Source organism: Ceratotherium simum, chromosome 28 (assembly GCF_057802395.1).
Source record: "Ceratotherium simum simum isolate JZ-2026a chromosome 28, ASM5780239v1, whole genome shotgun sequence".
NCBI lineage: Eukaryota > Metazoa > Chordata > Mammalia > Perissodactyla > Rhinocerotidae > Ceratotherium > Ceratotherium simum.
In genome coordinates, this window is record NC_141927.1 from 247,948 (window position 1) to 269,378 (window position 21,431).

The 21,431-nt window shown below is 43.2% G+C and overlaps 1 protein-coding gene across 3 annotated transcripts in view; it reads left to right on the plus strand.

Moving 5' to 3' along the window:
- Window positions 1-2,578: 2,578 nt before the first annotated feature.
- The window catches only part of FBXO25 (F-box protein 25), a 67,546-nt gene continuing 48,693 nt past the window's right edge, over window positions 2,579-21,431 (plus strand). The window contains exons 1-3 of one of the 3 annotated variants that reach the window (XM_087418262.1): window positions 3,487-3,596; window positions 4,113-4,177; window positions 10,702-10,842. In XM_087418262.1, the coding sequence (XP_087274388.1) occupies window positions 10,709-10,842 (134 nt within the window). In that variant the 5' untranslated portion in view covers window positions 3,487-3,596; window positions 4,113-4,177; window positions 10,702-10,708. Of the gene's footprint in view, window positions 2,648-3,486; window positions 3,597-4,112; window positions 4,178-10,701; window positions 10,843-21,431 lie in introns of those variants that run through there. The other 2 variants (XM_087418261.1, XM_004440588.3) reach the window with 2 other exon arrangements.

The following is a 21,431-nucleotide window of genomic DNA, read 5'->3' on the forward strand; positions in this document are numbered from 1 at the left end:
CCTTACAGCCCTCATCACCTCGTTTTATCACTGTGTTTGCCATCCTTTATCTGCATTGAATGAATCTCTCACAGTGCCCAGCGTGTAGTCTGCATGGTACATTCACTTTGGAGACACGAATTTACATATTACTCTGCCAGTTCTATACCAAGGTCATAAGGTTTTGTTTTGGTGGTTTGGTTTGGTTTTTATTTCTTATCTCAATATTATCACTATATGCAAAGCAGAATTATTCTTCATGTGTTGCATAAAGACTCCATTAGATATATTTTGATAAGTGTTCCAGAGGGGATGGAACAAGGAGAAAGAGACAACTCCTTGAGCCTGGAGGGGACAAAGTTGAGATTATCCCAAGAGGATCAAGGACACACAGCCTGATCTATGCAGCATTTGGGAAGGTGAGGGAGATGGCTGTGTAGTGTACTTCAGGGAGCATGGGGGGCCCTATGCTGGCTGTCACCCCAGGCCCCCAGTGAGGCCTGGAGGCACCCAGGGCTGCCTGTGACCACGGACTGCCCCAGCTTACTGCTGTGAGAGACCCCAACTTTGGGGAGGGGCTGCAACAATGAGTTTAAATGTCCCCAAATCCTTGGATCTTATCAGAATTGGATTATTTTAAAGAAAATAAAGAAATCTGATATTTTCCTTAGAGTAGATAAACATGTTAGATGAATTGAATGCCTGTATGATCTTTGGTAAGAAGGTACCTCTTTTCAGTTCTTGTTTCCCCACACTGAGCCTTCCACCTGGGTGACTCCTCCACAGCCCCCAGCCACACCTCACCTCTACAGAGGCATTCCTCCTGGCCCTCTCCTGTTTTCTCCTCCTCCACTGGTGGAGATTCCAGAGGGCAGGGAACATGTTCGTCTTTACAAGCGTAGAGTACAATGACTAGAGCAAAGTACACTCTCAGAGATGCTTGTTGACCGGAATTGACCTGAACCCCTTTCTGGGCTCCTGCTTTTACTGTGGGGGCTCCTGCTGTTACCGTGGGGGCTCCTGCTGTTACTCTCTGGCCTCCTGCTGTTACTGTGTGGATATCTACTGTTACTGTGTGCTCCTGCTCTTATTCTGTATTCCTGTTACTTTGCCTCCTCTCAATCCAGCCAGTAGAATCCCTTCACAAGGAGCTATGTGGATGTCGGCAAATTAGGCTAAATTTAATAGTCTTCTTGCGGCCCCATGGTGATAGTGGGGTCTTGGCTTGGCACCATCTACCAAAATTCCGTATGCAGTTATCCTTGACCCAGCAATTCCAATTATAGTAATTTACTTGCAAATATACTGCCATAAATTAAAAACAAACAAACAAACAAAACCATACATACACAGTTATTCATGCGGCATTATTTTTAATGGCAAAATATTGGAAAGAATCTAATGCCCATCCATGGAGAATATCTAAATAAACTACGATATATCCACATAATGGAATAAAATGGAATAATCTGCAACTGTGAAAGAAATAAAGAAAGGAAGGAAGGGAGGGAGGGAGAAGGAAAGAAAAGAAGGGGGCAATTTTTAAATTGGGGATATGCAAGCAACATTACCAACTTCAGTCCAGAACCCCTTTTTACATTATTTTAAAAGCATGCGGTCAAAGAACACTATTGTAATAAGCACAGCATAATTTATAAAAATATTTTTCCAAAGTATGAATACCTGCTATATGCTTCCTGCAATGTGTTCCAAATATAAAAACATGCATTTTATAATGAAAAATATTAAGATCAAATACTTATATACTGTTCAGTATACACCAGGCACTGTTTTAAATATTTTTCCTATGTTAACTCATTTAATTCTTACAAACATCCTGCGAGGTACCACTCCTATCTCCATTGGACTCGTGGGGGAATAGGCACAGAGAGGTTAAGGCTTTACTGAGTCCACACACTCGCCAGCAGCCCATCCGGTATCCCAACCCCAGCAGTCGGGTTTAGAGCTGGGGATCTTATCAGCGTGATCTGAACTCTGCCGCCTGATTCAGCGACCTTGCTCCTCATCCCTCCCACTGTCCCCCACATTCTTTTTCCTAATTGGGAAAAAAACCCACATGCTGAAGCAGGGCCTCCAGAACACTGCCAACCCTCTAGAAAGATCTAAACAGTATTCTAAATTGTTTATAAATAGAAAGCACTTGAGCCTTAAAGGTAAGTATACAAGATAATGAGGTGCACAGGAGGTTTGGGGGCAAATCTAAGCCGCATTCCCGAAACTCAGATTGCGTCTGGGGCCGTGGCTGGGTTGGACAATTGAGCAGGTTGGGATCAGAGAGTCTGCGCATCTGAGCAGCCCAGACGGCCAGCGGGGACCAGGCCCTCGCCCGCTCCTCTGGTAGGAACACACGGTGTATAGGGCCGCCTCCCACCCCCACGCGGGGCCGCTTCCGGCTTCTCCGCGCCCCGCTCACTGAGCACGCGCTGGCAGGGGCGGGGAGCGGGGGGCGGCGGCGCCCAATGTGCATGCGCGCGCCGCCGGCCTCGGGAAACACGGTAGCAACAAGGGCCCGAGGAGCCCCGCCGACCAATCAGCGCGGCCGGAGGCGGGACTTCGCCGCCGCGCTCCTGGGACCGGGGAGGGCGACTTCCGGCAATAAACCCTGCGGCGCCGGCGTCAGGTGGGGACCTAGGTGTCCGCGCTCCAGGTGGGGATCGAGGTTGTCCGCCCTCGAGGTGGGGCCGGGGGCGTCGGCGCTCCTGGTAGGGACGGGCTCGAGGTGGGCGTCCGCGCCCCAGGTGGGGAGTGAGGTGGCAGCGCTCCAGGTGGGCGCGGGGGCTGTCGGCGCTCCAGGTGGGGACTGAGGTTGTCTGCGCTCAGGTGGGCGGGGGAGGCGTCGGCGCCGCAGGTGGGGACCGAGGTTGTCCTCGCCCCAGGTGGGCAGGGGGGCCGTCGGCGCTCCAGGTGGGGACGGAGGCGGTCTGCCGGCAGCACGGCTCGGCCTCTGGTGGGGCGCCCCCGCGCGCCCTTCCCGCCCACCCCCGCAGTGTGGGCCTCGCTCTCGGCCTCCCTCTCGACCGTTCGGGGCTCCTCCCTTGCCTCGATCTGCCCCTCGGCCCCGGCCCCTTGTCCTCGCTCTGCGGGGACCCCTGGCTCGGTACGACCGCCCTTCTGCAGTCCACTCTGTGCCTCGTCCACGGCCTCCCCTCCCTCTCTCTGCTCCTCGTTGGCGGCTCCCGTCTCCTTTTCAATGCCTTCCTGACTTATTTCTCTTGCAGCTGACACTCCTGAATTTTGCATTCTTCACTTCACAGTAAGCTTAGTTTTCGCCTGTCTTCCAACCGAATTTCATCTTTCTCTCAGGCCTATTCAAACTCATTTTGAAAACTCAGGACTTTAGAGAATCGTCTCTTTCCCTGTGAAGCCCTTTTTTCTTGCCTCCTCCAAATCCTTACCATCCAGCCCGTATCAGAAAAGACACATTTTTTCTTATTCTTTCATATTACATTTCTCTCTCTCTTTTTTTGCATGTTCTCTATTTCCATGAAGCATTTGTGATTATCTTGCACGCCTTCTTACAGTAGATCTCATTTCTCATTCTCAGCCCTCAATTTGCCATTTCTTCATGGTGGTCTCGGTCAGATTCTTCCACACTTGTAAGTGTATTCATCGTTTGTCTCTAAATTATTTGGAATTTTCTTGTAAGGAAAAGAAAGCAATAAAAAAGATCAAATGCCTATCAAATTGAGGACCATTCTTTCTTATCTCAGAACAATGAAAATTATTTTGTCAAAATTTATGATGATGGGCCAGCCGGGTGGAGTAACAGTTAAGTTTTCGCCCTCTGCTTTGGCAGTCCCGGTTCGCCAGTTCAGATCCTGAGTGCAGACCTACTCACCGCTCACCAAGGCATGCTAAAGCAGTGTCCCCCATAGAAGAACTACAAGGACATACAAATAGGATATACAACTATGTATTGGGGCTTTGGGGAGAAAAAAAAGAAAAAGAGGAGAATTGGCAACAGATGTTAGCTCAGGGCCCATCTTCCTCAAAAAAATTTATGATGAAAAATAAGAAATAAAGGGAAAAGAAGCTCCTTTGCCAGTCTTTTTCTCTGAATGTGAAACTGCCTGACTTATTTTCATTGTGATTTGTCTGTTTCTTGTGTACAGTGTGTATAGCACCAGCTCTTGCTCTGCCCTTATAGTTTTTATTGAAGATCAACTTAATAACTGCTGTAAGTACTGGTTATTCCATCTCTTTTTCAACTAACTTAAACACAAAGAACAAAATTCATGTAGCCTCTTACAATTTATTAGTTACATTTCTTGTCCTGTTTTCCTTGTCTTAGCGTTTTTATATTTAAATCAGTCATTACTTTAGGTCGTGTCTGGTGATATACATAATATAAAGGAAAAAGTGTAAAAAAAAAACCTGGCAATGTTATGACATCTAGTTTCATAGTGTGTTCAGGAATTGCTACTATAAAAATAGAGTGATGGAGCAAGGACCCTGGAGTGAGATTCCATGAGCATCAATCCAGGCTCCACCAAACTTTTGGCAGCTGTTTCTTCATCTATAAAATAGAGACAGGGCCGGCTCTGTGGCTTGGCGGTTAAGTGCGTGCGCTCTGATGCTGGCGACCCGGGTTCGGATCCCGGGAGCGCCCCGAGGCACCACTTCTCCCTCCAACACGAGGCCGGGTCCCACGTACAGCAACTAGAAGGATGTGAACCTATGACATACAACTGTCTACTGGGGCTTTGGGGGGAAAAAACTGAATAAATAAAATCTTTAAAAAAAAAAAAAATAAAATAAAATAAAATAAAATAGAGACAAACCTGTAAAATGGGTTAACATTTCTACCTTGTAGGGTAGCTTAAGGACTAAATGAGGTAATACAGGTAAATTGTTTAAGGTAATGCTTAACCCATACCAAGATCTAATAAAAGTTTGCTGTTATTATTATCGTTAGTTAACGAAAGTATGCTTGTTGAAGGAAAGACATTTCTTGGTTAGTTCTGACTCGCTCATGTCAGGAATTTCCACTGGCAAATGAACTTCATGAAGCCCTGTTCTGCAGTGCTCCACCCCCCTGTCTTCCCTGTGCTCCACCCCCTTGTCTTCCCTGTGCTCCACCCCCTTGTCCTCCCTGTGCTCCACCTCCTGTCCTCCCTGTGCTCCACCCCCTGTCCTCCGTGTGCTCCACCCCCTGTCCTCCCTGTGCTCCACCCTCATGTCCTCCCTGTGCTCCACCCCATGTCCTGCCTGTGCTCCACCCCATGTCCTGCCTGTGCTCCACCCCCATGTCCTCCCCGTGCTCCACCCCCATGTCCTCCCCGTGCTCCACCCCCATGTCCTCCCCGTGCTCCACCCCATGTCCTCCCCGTGCTCCACACCTATGTCCTACTGAACTCCACCCTCATGTCCTGCTGTGCTCCACCACCATGTTCTGCTGAACTCCAAGGTCATGTCCTGCCATGCTCCAGCCCCATCTCCTGCCGTGCTCCACCCCCATATTCTACGAGTGCTCCACCCCCGTGTCCTGCTGTGCTCCAACCTCATGTCTTGCCATGCTCCACCCCCATGTCCTGCCCGTGCTCCACCCCATGTCCTGCCGTGTTCCACCCCGTGTCCTGTAGTGCTCCACCCCATGACCTGCGGTGTTCCACCCGTGTCCTGCCATGCTCCACCCCCATATTCCACAAGTGCTCCACTCCCGTGTCCTACCGTGCTTCGCCCCATATTCTACGAGTGCTCCACTCCCATGTCCTGCCGTACTCCACCCCCATATTCTACGAGTGCTCCACCTCCGTGCCCTGTCGTGCTCCAAGTTCATGTCTTGCCTTATAAAACAGAAATTAAGGGAAGATTTACAACAGTTTGGCCCCTGATGTTCTGTGATATCAGTTGGCATAAAATGTGTTCCAACTGTTTCCCTACTGAGTAGCCACACTTTGAGTAATTGTTCTTAGACATTTAATAATTTTGAACAGTAATTTCTATTTTTTATTTTTTATTTGGAAATTGTCACAAGAAAGGTAATTTTAATTAAAATAAATTTTCTAAAACCCCAGCAGTTCAGGTCTCTTAGCAGAACAGATAAGTAAATTCTCATAGAAAGTGATGGGTCCTGATCATTCCAAAAGTTTAGTAGTATTGTTTTCCAGTTTGCAAACTTAGGTGCTTTAGATTGGGAATGTTTTTGAAAATTTGAGACTCAGGCCTTTCAAATTGCAACTTGTGTTTTTTTTTCACTTTTTGCTTTCCCCCACGATGTCTTTTTTGTTATTGTTTAATAACTCTACTACCAGAGTCTGTGCTTTAGTTCATGAACTGTATAAGATTATACTTTAAAATAAATGTGATTGTAATCCAAAGAGCATGACATGACAATCTATGGAATCAATCTACAGTGAAACAAATCTTTTCCTCTGTGTTGGAAAGAAAAACTTTGGAAATGTACTATTTTTTATTTCCATGATCCATTTAGTTGCATTTCACTCCTTCCAGCCCATGGAAATACAGACACTTAGCAGCTGAAAAATTCAGGCCAACTATATTCATTTCTCACAGAGTTGTTAAAGTCAAAATGAATTATCTGTAGAGTTTAGTGATTGCTGAAGAATTGATTATCTCCCTGGAAACACCAAGCCGAGTCCTAACTTTACGGTGGAAACTGAGTAAGTGTTACAGGGCTTGTTGGTGAGGCCTGACTATAAGTGTGTTATATAGTGTCTGAATAGATGGTACAATGTTTGTGTGTCATTAAGCTTTAAAATATTTTGTCAGCTGAGGTGTCAGTAAGAAGTTTCTGTTGCCTAATGAGTTGTACTTTCTGCCTCCGTTCTCCCCTTCAGTCTGTCCTGCAGGCCCTGGCAAATTATGTTCAAAACTACACTGCTCATGTCGCTACATTGCTCAAAACCTTTTAATTATTTAGAGAATAAAGTTCAAACGCCTTTTATTTTCAACGTTCTCTGTGATCTGGCTTCTAATCACCTTTCTTGGCTTCTACCTACCAACCTTCCCGTCGATTTCTCTGTTTCAGCCAACCCATTCTGCTTATTATTCTCAAATGTGTCACCTGTGTTCCATCTTCTTGTTTTTTCCCCACCACCTCTGTGGTTGGTACTTTTTCATTTTCATTGTTTCTCCGTTGACTTAAGGTCTAACCATGCATTAAGGCCAAGCTCATGTCCTAGTTCTCTTCAGAGGTTTCCCAGATGGTTTACTTTTTGCTCTGAGTTTCCTTAAGTTATTCTCTCTTTATAGTCGTTCCATACTCACATTACAGAGTGCACATATGTATGTATTTACATATATTTACATACGTTATTGTGTGTGGGTTTTGCTGTTGTTTTTAGTCCCTCAGCTAGAGGGCACACCCTAGGGCAGGGACACAGCACAGTAACACATTTAGTCTGTGCTTAAATCTTTGTCATAGAAGTGATCCTGTATTTGGTCTACTTAGCAATATTCTGCACAGTTGCCACTTTTTTTTTTTTTTTAACACAGACCTCTGAATTTTTAATCAGTTTAATCAAATTAAGACAGTTTTAATCTGATATTGAGAGATACTTTGGCAGTTGTCAGAGATGGTTCTAACAGACATTTTTCCCTTGTATGTGTTTTACGAGACGGAATTTGCCACCTAAGCATCATCTGCCACATCACAGTGCTTGCCTTCCTTTGTAGGGGTTTCTCTGGCCTGTATGTGGAGCTTCGTGAGTCAGAAAATCAGATGCATCTGTTAGAGGCCATCTTAGATAGTTCTGTGGGTTGACTGAATGTGATGGTGGCTTTTGCATTTCAAGGTGAGCAGCTGTTGTGAGACGAGTCTGTAAGACGAGGCTTATCAAAATAGTCCTGAGATTTAAGGAATGATTTTTATCTTCTGAAGCAAGAGTTTAAGTGAATTCAATATGTGACTGAAAAAGATGTTCTAATTATAAGTTAGTTTACAAGGTGTTGAGATCCTCGTGGTACAAATGAAAATGACTTCACACGTTTCATAAACCAGTTCAGGAACTGAGCACTTGTGGTTGACTCAGGAATGTTGTTGGAGACTTATAGTTTCCTTCTGAACTTGTTTTTGTCTCTTCTAAGCCAATACAAATGCCTACTTAATAGCCTGTTCTTTGTTAGTTATAGTAAATGTAGTTGGGAGATGGTATTTGAACACTTTCATCTCTCATGTAGTCTATGATGTAAATATTCCACATTAGTGAAGTACCCAAAATCTGTTTTGGACATGAGATTAATATAACCCACTACTCTATTAAACTATCTTTGACTGAATTATCAGCTACTTTTTTTTGTAGCTAAATTCAATGTATACTTTTCAGTTCTTACCATACTGGTTTCTTTATAACGTTTTCCTTTCTGTTGATCATGTGTTTCTTAAAGTACATTCTTCTCTTGACTTCTACTTTCCTCCCTACCTCTCTGGCTCTCCCTTTTCCGTTTCCTTTCTTGGCTCATCTCCATGTGCCTGTCCCTTAAATGTCAGTGTCCCTTAGAGGTTTTTCTTCGGCTCTCGTCTTTTCTCATGCTGTATACGCTCTGTCTGTGATATCAATCTCATGGCTTTGATTACTCTCTAGTGCTGATGATTTTCCTGTCTCTGCAGCCTTACTCTCTCCTGAGCCGTGGATCTGTAGATGCATGCATTCATTCAGTTTATTGAGCTTCTTTTGCCTGCCTGGCATTGTTCAAGGTAATTGGGATACAGAGTTGAACAAGACGTTGCATTTCTTGGAGGAAGACAGACAGTAAACATACAGTAATTTCAGACGGCACTTGTTGCTGTGAAGACACTAGGTAATGGCAGAGAGACTGCCGGGAGTGGCTGGAGAGGGAGGGAGAGAGAGCTGTTTGGATCAAGTGGTCAGGGGAGCCTTTCTGGGCGGTGACATTTTGAATCAGCAGCGTGAGCATCCAAGCCAGTTCTTAGACCTCACTGTGCATGAGAATGACTGGTGGACCTTTGAAAAAATACTTAACTTAGCAGTCACCACAAACATTCATATTTAGTTGGTCTGGGATGGGGCTAAGCACTTGTGCTTTTTAAAAGCTTCCAGGACTGTAGTGTTAATGCACAGCAGGGGTCAAGAACCACTGATCAGGAGGAAGGCAGTTCCAGGCAATGGAGGAGCTAGTATTCAAGGTCTTGCTCTCACCAGATTGTAAGCTTTATGAAGGTAATAATGTCTGTTTCATCATTTTTAAGTCATAATTTTTGTACCTGGAATCTAGTATAGTGCCTGTCACACAGGCATAGCAAACCCAAGAGGCATGTCCAAGACTGAAATCGTCTCTTCTTTCTGTATTCCTTTTCTCAGAGCCAGGTGCCAGAAATCAAAATCTGGATGTCTTTGGTTTCCCCCCATACTTCCAGCCTGCCTGGCTTTGTTCCTTGCCCCGTGGGCCTTCTCCTGGGATAGCTCAGAACATTGTAGCTGGCTTCCCCTGGAGTCAGTAAATGAGAGAGCGAGAGAGAGAACGCACCAGATGGAAGCCCCTGGATTGCTGTTTCCCTCGACCTCCTAAGTATTTCTAGAGTCTCTTCTGTCTGTTCCTATGCAGCCACTCTCTCACCCTTTAGAGGCCGGTATTGAGTAGCCTCCAGTCCTAGCTCTGGTTTCCTCCAGGTGCCCTGGAGGAGTGGACAATCCATTCTCCGCAGTGTAGCCCTCAGTTCTCTGTGAAGCTCAAATCTAATGGAATCACTTACCTGCTGAAGTCTTGTCTCTTTCTTGGCTCCTCGTTGACCTGAGTAAAGTCCACTCCTTTGACTTGATCTCTCCGTTAGTCACTTCTCCGTTCTTTCTTTCTTTTTTTTTTTTTTTTGTGAGGAAGATCAGCCCTGAGCTAACATCCATGCTAATCCTCCTCTTTTTGCTGAGGAAGACCGGCTCTGAGCTAACATCTATTGCCAGTCCTCCTCCTTTTCTTTCCCCAAAGCCCCAGTAGATAGTTGTATGTCATAGTTTCACATCCTTCTAGTTGCTGTATGTGGGACGCGGCCTCAACGTGGCCGGAGAAGCAGTGAGTCGGTGCGCGCCCAGGCTCCAAACCCGGGCCGCCAGTAGTGGAGTGCGTGCACTTAAGCGCTAAGCCATGGGGCCAGCCCCTCCATTCTTCTAGCTGCTCCCCACTCCCTCTCTTACATGGTCACGCTTAACGACGGGGACACATTCTGAGAAATGTGTCGTTAGGCGATGTCGTTGTGCGAGCTTTGTAGAGTATACTCGCACAACCCTAGATGGTACAGCCTCCTACACACCTAGGCTCTATGAACTAATCCTGTGGGACCACCATCATACGTGCGGTCCGTTGTTGACCAAAGCGTTTTTATGTGACATGTGACTGTACTGTAAGCTGAACGTGAATATGTTTCACGTTAAGTTGCTTCTAATCTAGAGCAAAGAGAGTTTTCGCTGGTATAATACTCCCTATTCTTCCTCACTCCCTGACTCCTACTTGTTCCTCAGGTATGAGATGTCACATCTGGTAACCCTTTTGTGACATATGCAGTATTGGGCTAGTAAATCTACCAGTACTTATCCTGTCTTCTGAGGTACTATGTTTTCTTCACCATTTTATCTCCAATGTCTAGCCAGCATTTAAAGCATATGCAGACATTTAAATATTAGGTAAGAACTGTATTCATTAAAAGTAATGAATAAATGTTCTAAATGAAAAGAAACTTTGGTTAATTACACATACGTTTTTAACATAAACTAACTTTTTTTATAGGATAACTATGCCATTTTTGGGTCAGGACTGGAGATCTCCTGGATGGAGTTGGATTAAAACAGAAGACGGCTGGAAAAGATATGAATCTTGGAGTCAGGAACTTGAGAGAGAGAATAACCAGTGTAACATCAATCACAGCATGTAAGTTGTAGTTAAGCAGAGCCATGTCATTTGACTGCTTAACGTCTAGGGCTTTGTCTATTTTTCAGATCACTGCAAAGCTCTATCACTTGTAATATGGCTGAGAAATGCCGACACCCAAGGCTGGCCTGAGAAAACAAGTTATTTAGCTGCAGACTGAGCCTACTACTTACACAGATGCTGCTTTCTTCTTTTTATTTAAAACATTTAATCCTTACAGTATGAGAGGTGTTGTTATTAACCCCACATTATAGCTAAGGAACTTGAGGAAAAAGAGATACAGTTTTGGCAGTGTTATGTCAGAGACCACGATAGTAGTTGGCTTACACAAGACAGAAATATAGTTTTCTCTGTCGAAAATCTGAGTTGGTGTAGTGACTTTGCTGAGGGATGGAATGACGTTCTGTTTTGTTGCTGTGCTCTCCCAAGAGTAGCCTTGTCTGCACGGCCCAAGGTGCAGTGTTGCCCACCACATCTGCGTTCCAGTTGGTGGGGTAGAAGAGGAGGAGGGCGTACATGTCATGTCTGCTTGCTCACTCCTCATTGGCTAGAGCACTGGCCGAGGGGAGGCTGGTAGGGGGTTGTGGTCGTTCGCCTGCATAGCCATGTGTCCAGATCAGAGTCAGAGGTGGCGTGAACACACAGCGGGGTAGAGGGCCATGGAGTGGTAGCCAGCCCTCTCCATCGGATCAGAGTCAGAGGTGGTGTGGACACACAGCGGGGTAGAGGCTGTGGACTGGTAGCCAGCCGTCTCCATCAGATCCGAGTCAGAGGTGGCGTGGACACGCAGCAGGGTAGAGGGTGTGGAGTGGTAGCCAGCCGTCTCCGTCACCAGTGGTGTGTGAGCATTTGGGAGGATTAGGAAGGTCTCAGGGCTTCTTCCTCAAAGTGTCTTCCTCCTAGTCATTGATTTTTCTGTATATTTTTATTTGGTATTTGCATAATTATTAGTTGTGTATTTTAAACTGATGGGTCTGTTTTTCTGACAGAAATTTAGTAGCTTTAGACTAGAGACTGATTTTTGCAGTATTTGAAGCAGAAATTCATTTTACATTTCAGGTTATAGGAAAGAGCACACGGAATACTTGTTGAACTTATGTTGTGGCATTTTTGCCATTGTGAATTTTATTTGCTGTTGATGGCTCTAAAATACATATAAGGTTGGTATTACATATGCTATTAGTATTAGATAATTAATGCTGCATAGTTATGAATTTTCAAGGTTGTTTTTTATCTTACACTTTTTATAGCTAATTATTTAAAGTTGGTTGAGGGCCGGCCCCGTGGCTTAGAGGTTAAGTGCGCGTGCTCCGCTGCTGGCAGCCCAGGATTGGATCCCGGGCGCGCACCGATGCACCGCTTCTCCGGCCATGCTGAGGCCGCGTCCCACATACGGCAACTAGAAGGATGTGCAGCTATGACATACAACTATCTAACTGGGGCTTTGCGGGAAAAAAAATAAAATAAAATTATAAAAAAATAAAAATAAAAAATAAAGTTGGTTGAATATATATGGAAATATTAGGTGTTTACATTTACACCAAATGTCCTATTAAATGCAGTGAGTCCTAAAAGTCACCATTTTAGGATGGATAAATAAGTTACAGAATGTCAGTGTAAAAGAACTGTAATGCATGAAATGCCATGTTACTGCTACTTCTGCACTAAGCAATTTGCCTGGATTTCTGTTTTGCCTCATGTATTCTTTTTCCTCTCATCCCAAACACGTTTAAGTGCCAAAGAGTTCATGTCCCTGTGCCACACAGACCCAGGGAATGCAGCCAGGACATGCTCTCCCTGCAGGTGACCCCCACGGCCTCTATTTACTTCCCCTCCCACAGATGCTCCCCCTCACCCCTCCTGTTCAAACTTCAGGAAAGTCCTTTGAAATAGTAAGAGTTGCTCACTGAAGCCTGTCTGCGTCAGGTGAAGAGGTCCAAAGTCCCTCCTAAGACGGATGGCTGTTAACAGCCACTGTGAGCCCTCCCCCACTGGTGACGCTGGAGAATTAGCCCTCCCTCCTGCATCCCACCCAGTGGCCTCTCGAATCCAGGCACCCTGTCTCTCCCACTGCCTCCTTCTTTGTTCCTCCTCTTGCCTGTTCCCACCAAAATGCACATCCAGGCCTGTGGGAGAGGCCGTGATGACCCGCAGCTGCAGCCAACCTCTGATATTTCCTTCTTTCCATGGAAGAAAAAGCAGTTTACCTGTCAACCTAAAATTTGATAAAGAAGATAAAACCACATATAACCATCGTTTTAAATCACCGTGTAAAATTGCCTTATCTTCCTCCAGATGTCTTTGAGAAAAGAGCACTCCTAATCTTTGATTTAGAATGGGCTTTCTAACATTAGAAAAATTATTGTATTAAAAGTCACTTAAGCAATCCATATTCTAACTAACTTGGTTAATTTTCTTTTTTGTAAATGGGCCTGAAAATAGAAGACCTTTAACTATCCCCTGCTTACTTTTCACTTCACTTCATTTTAGAATTAAATGTTTGGAGGAAATAGGAAGTTATGCAGTTCAACATGGTCATTTCAGGGGCAGACAACCAGCTCATACTCTGAATCCTGATTAAGCTGCTCTTGCAAGCAATTTGTGATATTGTGGAAGTTAATGATGATAGAGCAGGTATTAATCCCTATTTTGAATACTTACGTCTCCATTTAAAAGATGTCTGGAACTTACAAAGTATTTTACTACAGAGCACAGTTTGATATACAGAGGATTCATCTTTCACCTCTTCTAAGGAAGTTTATTTAATAAGCTGTAGGTGCAAAAAAGAAGGTAGATTGCCTGTGCCACGGATTGGTGGGAGGACAACCAATTCAGGATTCTAGTAGACCAGTAGGCCAGGCGAGGAATGATGAGTACTTACCCACGGCACTGTCTGTGCAGTTGGATGGGCTTAGGGGCAGAATCAGCAAGAGAGCAGGTGACACACTGGACAAGGAGAAAGGGGAGCCCTCAACCTCTCTGTTACAGTGTTGTTGCCACAAATTGTATGATTTTTGTAAGGGAAGGGCATTGAAGAAGAATGTCTACACACTATATATCTTTAAGAATTCGTAGCATTTCCCATCAGACTTCAGTGTTACTAGTACCTGTAGGCTCTGTGGAGGATGTACAAAGTTGCTCTTTGTCTTTTGTGAAATTTAATGCAGGAGTGTATGGTCAAATATATCATGTTTAGCTCTGTCTTAACAATGACATTTCTAGGGATTTCTCCCTTTGCATTTAATTTATTAAATCTTTTCATCACATTATTTTTATTTACATCTCATTAAACATTTTGTTTCCTATCCAGATTTTGAATATTTTAAGGTTTGTTTTGGTTGTTTGGATCTCAGTGGGCATGGCAATGGAGGTCATTGTAAATTTGGGGCTTCATGAAAGTTATCTTCAACTCTAGTAGTTCCTAAGATAGTCCCAAATAGTGGAATTCTATAAAAAACATTTTTAAATTGTGGGTTCCCCAAAGAAAAAGAAAAGAAGCTGCGTTTTTGATTCCCTTATGAGAATGCAAAAATGGTCTCTGATCTCCATGACAGAGAATTCAAGGATCCTCTGGCCCTTCAAGTAAGAACTGTGCTCGCTAATTAATAGTACCTAGATGAGGAGACTTGCTTGTACCCATTTATTTAGTTAAATAAATACCCCATTGTCATTTTGGTGTTTTTCCCTTCAGATATTTAGAGTATTGTTACAGGTTTCAGTAAAAACCCAGATGACCTTTCTTTTTTTTTTTTTTTTAATAATTTTATTTATTTATTTATTCCCCTCTCCCAAAGCCCCAGTAGATAGTTGTATGTCATAGCTGCCCATCCTTCTAGTTGCTGTGTGTGGGACGCGGCCTCAGCACGGCCGGAGAAGCGGTGCGTCGGTGCGTGCCCGGGATCCGAACCCAGGCCGCCAGTAGCAGAGCACAAGCACTTAACCACTAAGCCACGGGGCCAGCCCTTTATATTTTTTCTTTAGTGACTAGAAAGAAAAGTGACTTAGAAAGTTAGCTTCAAAGTAAGACTCAGCTCTGTTTCAGGCAGTATTTGTTCTTACTGCCTTTTTAATTAATGATTTTGCTTGATTTGCAAATGCTTGTCTCTTTGTTTTAATATTGCATTTTTTGTCAATGATAAGCCAACAAAAAATCATAGAGCCCTGAAGTGTATAATATGAAAAGCGAACGTTCTTTCCTAGCTCAGACTGTAGTCTGCACAGTAACCCAATGTGTGGTCGCTCTGTCTTATCCAGCTCTCAGAGTCTGCAAAGCATCAGTCTTTTCTCCAACCCAAGCCCTCTCAGTGCCCAGAATGATTCCAGTGTCCAGTGTCAGCGGTCACAACACCCTGGCCTCTCACTACTTGACCTCCTCATTCCTAGGATTTCCTTCTCTTTTCCAGCCCAGCCACCCTTTGGTGGTCCAAAACCATGAATTGAGGCATCCTGATCTTTAAACATAATCTCTCTCCTTCCGCCACTTGTCTACTGACCTGTTGTTTTCCCATCATACCAGCCCTCTCTTTTTCACGTCCCTTTTTGTCCAGCTCATATTCCATGATTCACTGTTTCAGTAATACTCTTGCCAGTACCCTAAACTTCCATTCCAATCTTTTTTTTTAGTATACCCACAGCAAATCTCAACCTTAAATGAACCGACGCATGAGCAGCTAGGAAATGCAAGGAAGAAAAATCTCACCAGAGAGCACAATGGGACCATTATAAATTCTCTCGTTAACTCGTCCATTCGTCTGCTCGCTCTCCCCTGGTATTCACGGGCTCTTTCCCGTGCTCACTCATTCTTCACTCATTCAGTGGACCAGCACTGATGGACTGTCTGCTCGGTGCCAGATGGACCCTCAGTGCCGTCCAGCAGCTCAACTCGATGTGTTTGGTCAGCTTGTGCTCCCCCTCTTCATAAGCACTCTTTCAAACCTCCTTCGTTCTCCTCTAACTTCAGAGTCCCTTCGCGCCTCCACTGTCTCTTAGAAGACAGCCTCAGCTCCTGCTGCACCAAAGAATCTGAAGACGTCAGGCTTGTCGTCAGAACCTTGGATTTTTAGTTTTCATCTTCATTGACTGTATCCTGAATCTTTATGAATTTTATCCAGAACACATGAGATATCTGGATCAGACTTTTTTATTAATTACCTCATGGTGCACAGAGAGTGTGTTGGTCCTCCTTGCCCCAGTGCTTACCCCTGGGGGATGAGAGCCTATGGCAGACACTTCACATTGAGGGGGCAGAAAAAGATGACTTTTCTCTGCTGGTAGACAGGAAGGACGCAGCTGTCCCTTCCCTTCCAGCAAGGGCTCCTTGGAAACGGAACGGCCTGAGTCCCACCTCTGCCCTGTTGGTGTGTAGATAAATCCCTCTGAGCCAGACCTGAGATGCTTCTGGCTTTATTATTCCCATGATGTTGTACCCGCTGAGTCTACACTGTATGTTAAGCATTTACTGTGTGTGTTTAGTGCTGGGATACAGCAGTAAATGACAGCAGACAGAAACCCATGCCCTGATGGAGCTGGCATTCTAATGGGACAGACAGCGGACTGAATGAGGTCCATGTGTGGTTTGTTGCGTATAGGAAGTGCTGTGAGGGAAAAAAGCTGGTGCGGGAGGTGAGAATGTTGAGGGGTGGGTGGTGGTGTATGGCAGTGGCCTCCCTGAGCAGGCTTCTGTTGAGTGACACATTGGGCACTGAGAGGGCTGGCCCGACGGACATCTGAGGGAGGAAGAGCAGAGACGCTGAGGGAGGGTGTGTCGCGCTCTCGGGGAGCAGCAGGGACTCCAGGCTGGGGGGAATGAGGAGGCAGCCGGAGAGCAGACGCCAGTGTGAGCCAGGGCCAGACATGAAGGGCCTTGTTGGGTGTAGTGAGGACTTGGGCTTTTCTCAGAGCGAGATGGGGAGTCAGAGGTTGTGAGCAGAGGGGGTTTGTTCAGGCTTGTGTTTTACCAGGCTCGTTCTGGCTGTTGTGTTAGAATAGACTGCAGAGGCAAGGGCAGAGCAGACTACTTCTGAAGAGACTGCTGTAATGACCCAAGTGACAGATGGTTGTGGCTTGGAGAGGGTGGGGTAGTGGGCTGATGAAAAGTGTTCAGATCCTGTGTATATTCTCCAAGTAGAGCTGACAGGGTTTGCTGAGAGAGTGCATGAGTGGGGTGTAGGGGAAGAGGAGTCTAGGAAGACGGCCGGAAGGATGGAGTTCCATTAACTCCAGTAACGTCTGAATGTACATCTTGTACATGTGTGCACCGGGTTTTCAGGGGTCTCTGCCTAGGAGTGGAATTGCCAGGTAACAGGGCAGGCATATCTTTCATTTTCCAGTGAGGTGGTATCGATTTATGCTCCTGTTACCAATGTATGTTCATCTGACTACACAGTTCTTCCTTTTCTCCCTGCTTTTTATTTCTTGGAAGTAGTTTCATGTGTGTACATGTTGATTTACCTTATTTTTTTATAATGCTGTACTTCATTATATGGATATATCGTAACTTACTTACCAGAGCTCCCAATGTAGTATTTTGTTTATTTCTCATTTTTTTAGTTGAGGTATAATTGACATGTAACATTATGTTAGTTTCAGGTGTACAACATAATGACTCGATATTCATATATATTGTGAAATGATCACTACAAGAAGTCTAGTTAATGTCCATCACCATACATAGTTACAAAATTTTTTTCTTGTGGTAAGAAGTTTTAAGATTTATTCTCTTAGCAACCTTCAAATATGCAATACAGTATTATTAACCATAGTCACCATGCTGTACATTACATCCCTATGACTGACTTATTCTATAATTGAAAGTTTGTACCTTTTGACCCCCTTCACCCATTTTGACCATCCTCCACCCACCATCTTTGGCAGCCACCAATCTATAGTCTGTTCTCTGTATCTACGAGCTTGGTTTTTGTTTTCTAGATTCCACATATAAGTGAGGTCATAAGGTATTTGCCTTTCTCTGTCTGACTTATTTCACTTAGCATAATGCCCTCAAGGTCCCTCCATGTTGTTGCAAATGGCAACTTTTCCTCCTTTTTTGACTGAATAATATTACATTGTATCTATATACACCATATTTTCTTTATCCATTCATCCATTGGTGGACACTTAGGTTGTTTCCATATCTTGGCTATTGTAAATAATGCTGCAGTGAATGGGGGGGGGGGGGCATATATCTTTTCAAGTTAGTATTTTTGTGTTTTTTGGATAAATACCCAGAAGTGGAATTGCTGGATTATACGGTAGTTCTATTTTTAGTTTTTTGAGGAACCTCCATACTGTTTTCCTTAGTGGCTGCACCAATTTACATTCCCACCAGCATGCACGAGGGATCCCTTTATTTACTCCACATCCTTGCCAACACTTGTTATGGCTTGTCTTTTTGATGATAGCCATTCTAGCAGGTGTGAGGTGATAGCTCACTGTGGTTTAGATTGGCATTTCCCTGGTGATTAGTGATGCTGAGCACCTTTTCCTGTGCCTGTCGGCCATCTGGATGTCTTCTTTGGAGAAGTGTCTATTCAGATCCTCTGCCCATTTTTTAATTGGATTGTTTTTTTGCTGTTGAATTGTATGAGTTCTTTTTATATCTTGGATAGTAACCCCTTATCAGATATATAATTTGCAGATAATTTCTCTCTTTCGGTAGGGTGCCTTTTCATTTTGTTAATGGTTTCCTTGCTGTGCAGAAGCTTTTTAGTTTGGTGTAGTCTCACTTGTCTCTTTTTGCTTTTGTTGCCAGATCCCAAAATTCATCACCACAACCGATGTCAAGGAGCTTACTGCTTGTGTTTTCTTCTAGGAGTTTTATGGTTTCTGGTCTTATAGTCAAGTCTTTAATCCATTTCGAGTTAATTTTTGTCAGTGGTGTAAGATAGTGGTTCAGTGTCATTCTTTTACCTGTGGCTGTTCAGTTTTCCCAGCACCATTTATTGAAAAGACTGTCCTTTCTTCGTGGCTCCTTTGTCGTAAATTAATTAACCACGTATGTGTGAGTTTATTTCTGGGCTTTCTATTCTGTTCCATTGATCTATGTGTATTTTTTTATGCCAATACCATGCAGTTTTGATAACTATATCTAAAAATGAGGAAGTGGTTTCATAGTTTGAAATCAGGGAGCATGATGCCTCCAGCCTTATTGTTCTTTCTCAGAATTGCTTTGGCTCTTCAGGGTCTTTTGTGGTTCCATATAAATTTTAGGATTGTTTCTTCTATTTCTGTGAAAAATGCCATTGGAATTTTCATAGGAATGGCATTGAATCAGTAGATTGCTTTGGGAAGTATGGACATTTTAACAATGTTAATTCTTCCAATTCGTGAGCACAGAATAGCTTTCCATTTATCTGTGTCTTCAATTTCTTTCATCAATGTGTTATGGTTTTCAGTGTACAAGTCTTTCACCTCCTTGATTAAATTTATTCCTAGATATTTTATTCTTTTTGATGCACTTGTAAATGGGATTGTTTTCTTAATTTCCCTTTCTGATGGTTCATTATTACTGTATAGAAATGCAACAGATTTTTATATATTGATTTTGTATTCTGCAACTTCACTGAATTTATTAGTTCTAACAGTTATTTGATGGAGTCTTTAGAGTTTTCTGTATATAATATCATGTCATCTGTAAATAGAGACAGTTGTACTTCCTTTCCAATTTGGATATTTTTTATTTCTTTTTCTTGCCTAATTGCTCTGGCTAGGACTTCCAATACTAAGTTGAATAAAAGTGATGAGAGTGGGCGTCCTTGTCTTGTTCCTGATCTTAGAGGAAAAGCTTTCAGCTTTTCACCATTGAGTATGATGATAGCTCTGAGCTTGTCATTTATGGCCTTTATTGTGTTGAGGTACATTCCCTCTATACTCAACTTTGTTGAGAGTTTTTATCATAAACAAATGTTGAATTTTGTCAAATGCTTTCTCTGTGTCTAGTGAGATGATGATATCATTTTGTCCTTCATTTTGTTAACGTTGTGTATCACATTGATTGATTTGCAGGTGTTGAACCATCCTTGCATCCTTGCAATAAATCCCACTTGATTATGGTGTGTGATCCTTTTAATGTATTGTTGAATTTGGTTTGCTGATATTTTGTTGAGGATTTTTGTATCTATGTTCATCAGGAATATTGACCTGTAATTTTCTTTTAGTGGTGTCCTTGTCTGGTTTTGGCGTCAGGGTAATGCTGGCCTCATAAAATTAGTTTGGAAGTGTTCCCTCCTCTTCTATTTTTTGGAAGTTTGAGAAGAATTGGTATTAATTTTTCTTTGAATGTTTGATAGGATTCACAAGTGAAGCCATCTGGTCCTGGGCTTTTGTTTGTTGGGAGATTTTTGGTACTGATTCAGTCTCCTTACTAGGAATCGGTCTGTTCAGATTTTCTGTTTTTTCGTGATTCAGTCTTGGTAGGTTGTCTGTTTCTGGGAACTTACCCATTTCTTCTCGGTTGCCCAGTTTGCTGGTGTATAATTGTTCATAGTCGTCTCTTGTATTCCTTTGCATTTCTGTGGTGTTGTAATGTTTCTTTTTCATTTCTGATTTTATTTACTTGAGTCCTCTCTTTTCTTCATAAGTCTAGCTAAATGCTTGTCAATTTTGTTTATTTAAAAAACCAGCTCTTAGTTTTCTTTGATCTTTTCTGTGGTCTTTTTAGTCTTTATTTCATTTATTTCCACTCTGATCTTTATTATTTTCTTTCTTCTGCTAACTTTGGGCTTCCTTTGTTCTTCTTTTTCTAGTTCCTTGAGGCATAACATTAGGTTTTTTATTTGAGATCTTTCTTGTTTCTTGATGTAGACATTTAGAGCTATAAACTTTCCTCTTAGAACTGCTTCTGATGCATTCCTTAAGTTTTGGTATGTTATAGTTCTATTTTCATTTGTCTCAATTTTTTGTTTCTCTTTTGATTTCTTCTTTGACTCATTGGTTGTTCAGTAGTATATTGTTTAATCCCCACATATTTGTGAATTTTCTAGTTTTCCCCTTGTAATTGATTTCTACTTTTATACCGTTGTGGTCAGAAAAGATGCTTGATATATCAATCTTCTTTTATTTATTAAGACTTGTTTTGTGGCCTAACATGTGATCTATCCTGGAGGATGTTCCGTGTGCGCTTGGGAAGAATGTATATTTTCTCGCTTCTGGATGGGATGTTCTGTATGTGTCCATTAAGTCCATCTGATCTAACACATTGTGTAAGGCCACTGTTTCCTTATTGATTTTCTGTATGGATGACCTATTCATTGATGAAAGTAGGCTATTAAAGTCTCTACTATTATTGTATTGCTGTCTGTTTCTCCCTCTAGGTCTATTAATATTTGCTTTATTTGTTTAGGTGCTCCTGTGTTGGGTGCATAAATAGTTATAAATATTACATCCTCCTGTTGGATTGACCCCTTTATCATTATGTAATGACCTTCTTTGTCTCTTATTACAGTCCTTGTCTTAAAGTCTATTTCTAATGTAGGCACCTTAGCTTTCTTTTGATTTCTATTTGCTTGAAATATCTCTTCCCCTCCCTTCACTTTCAGCCTATGTGTGTCCTTACCTGTGAAGTGAGTCTCTTGTAGGCAGCATATAGATTG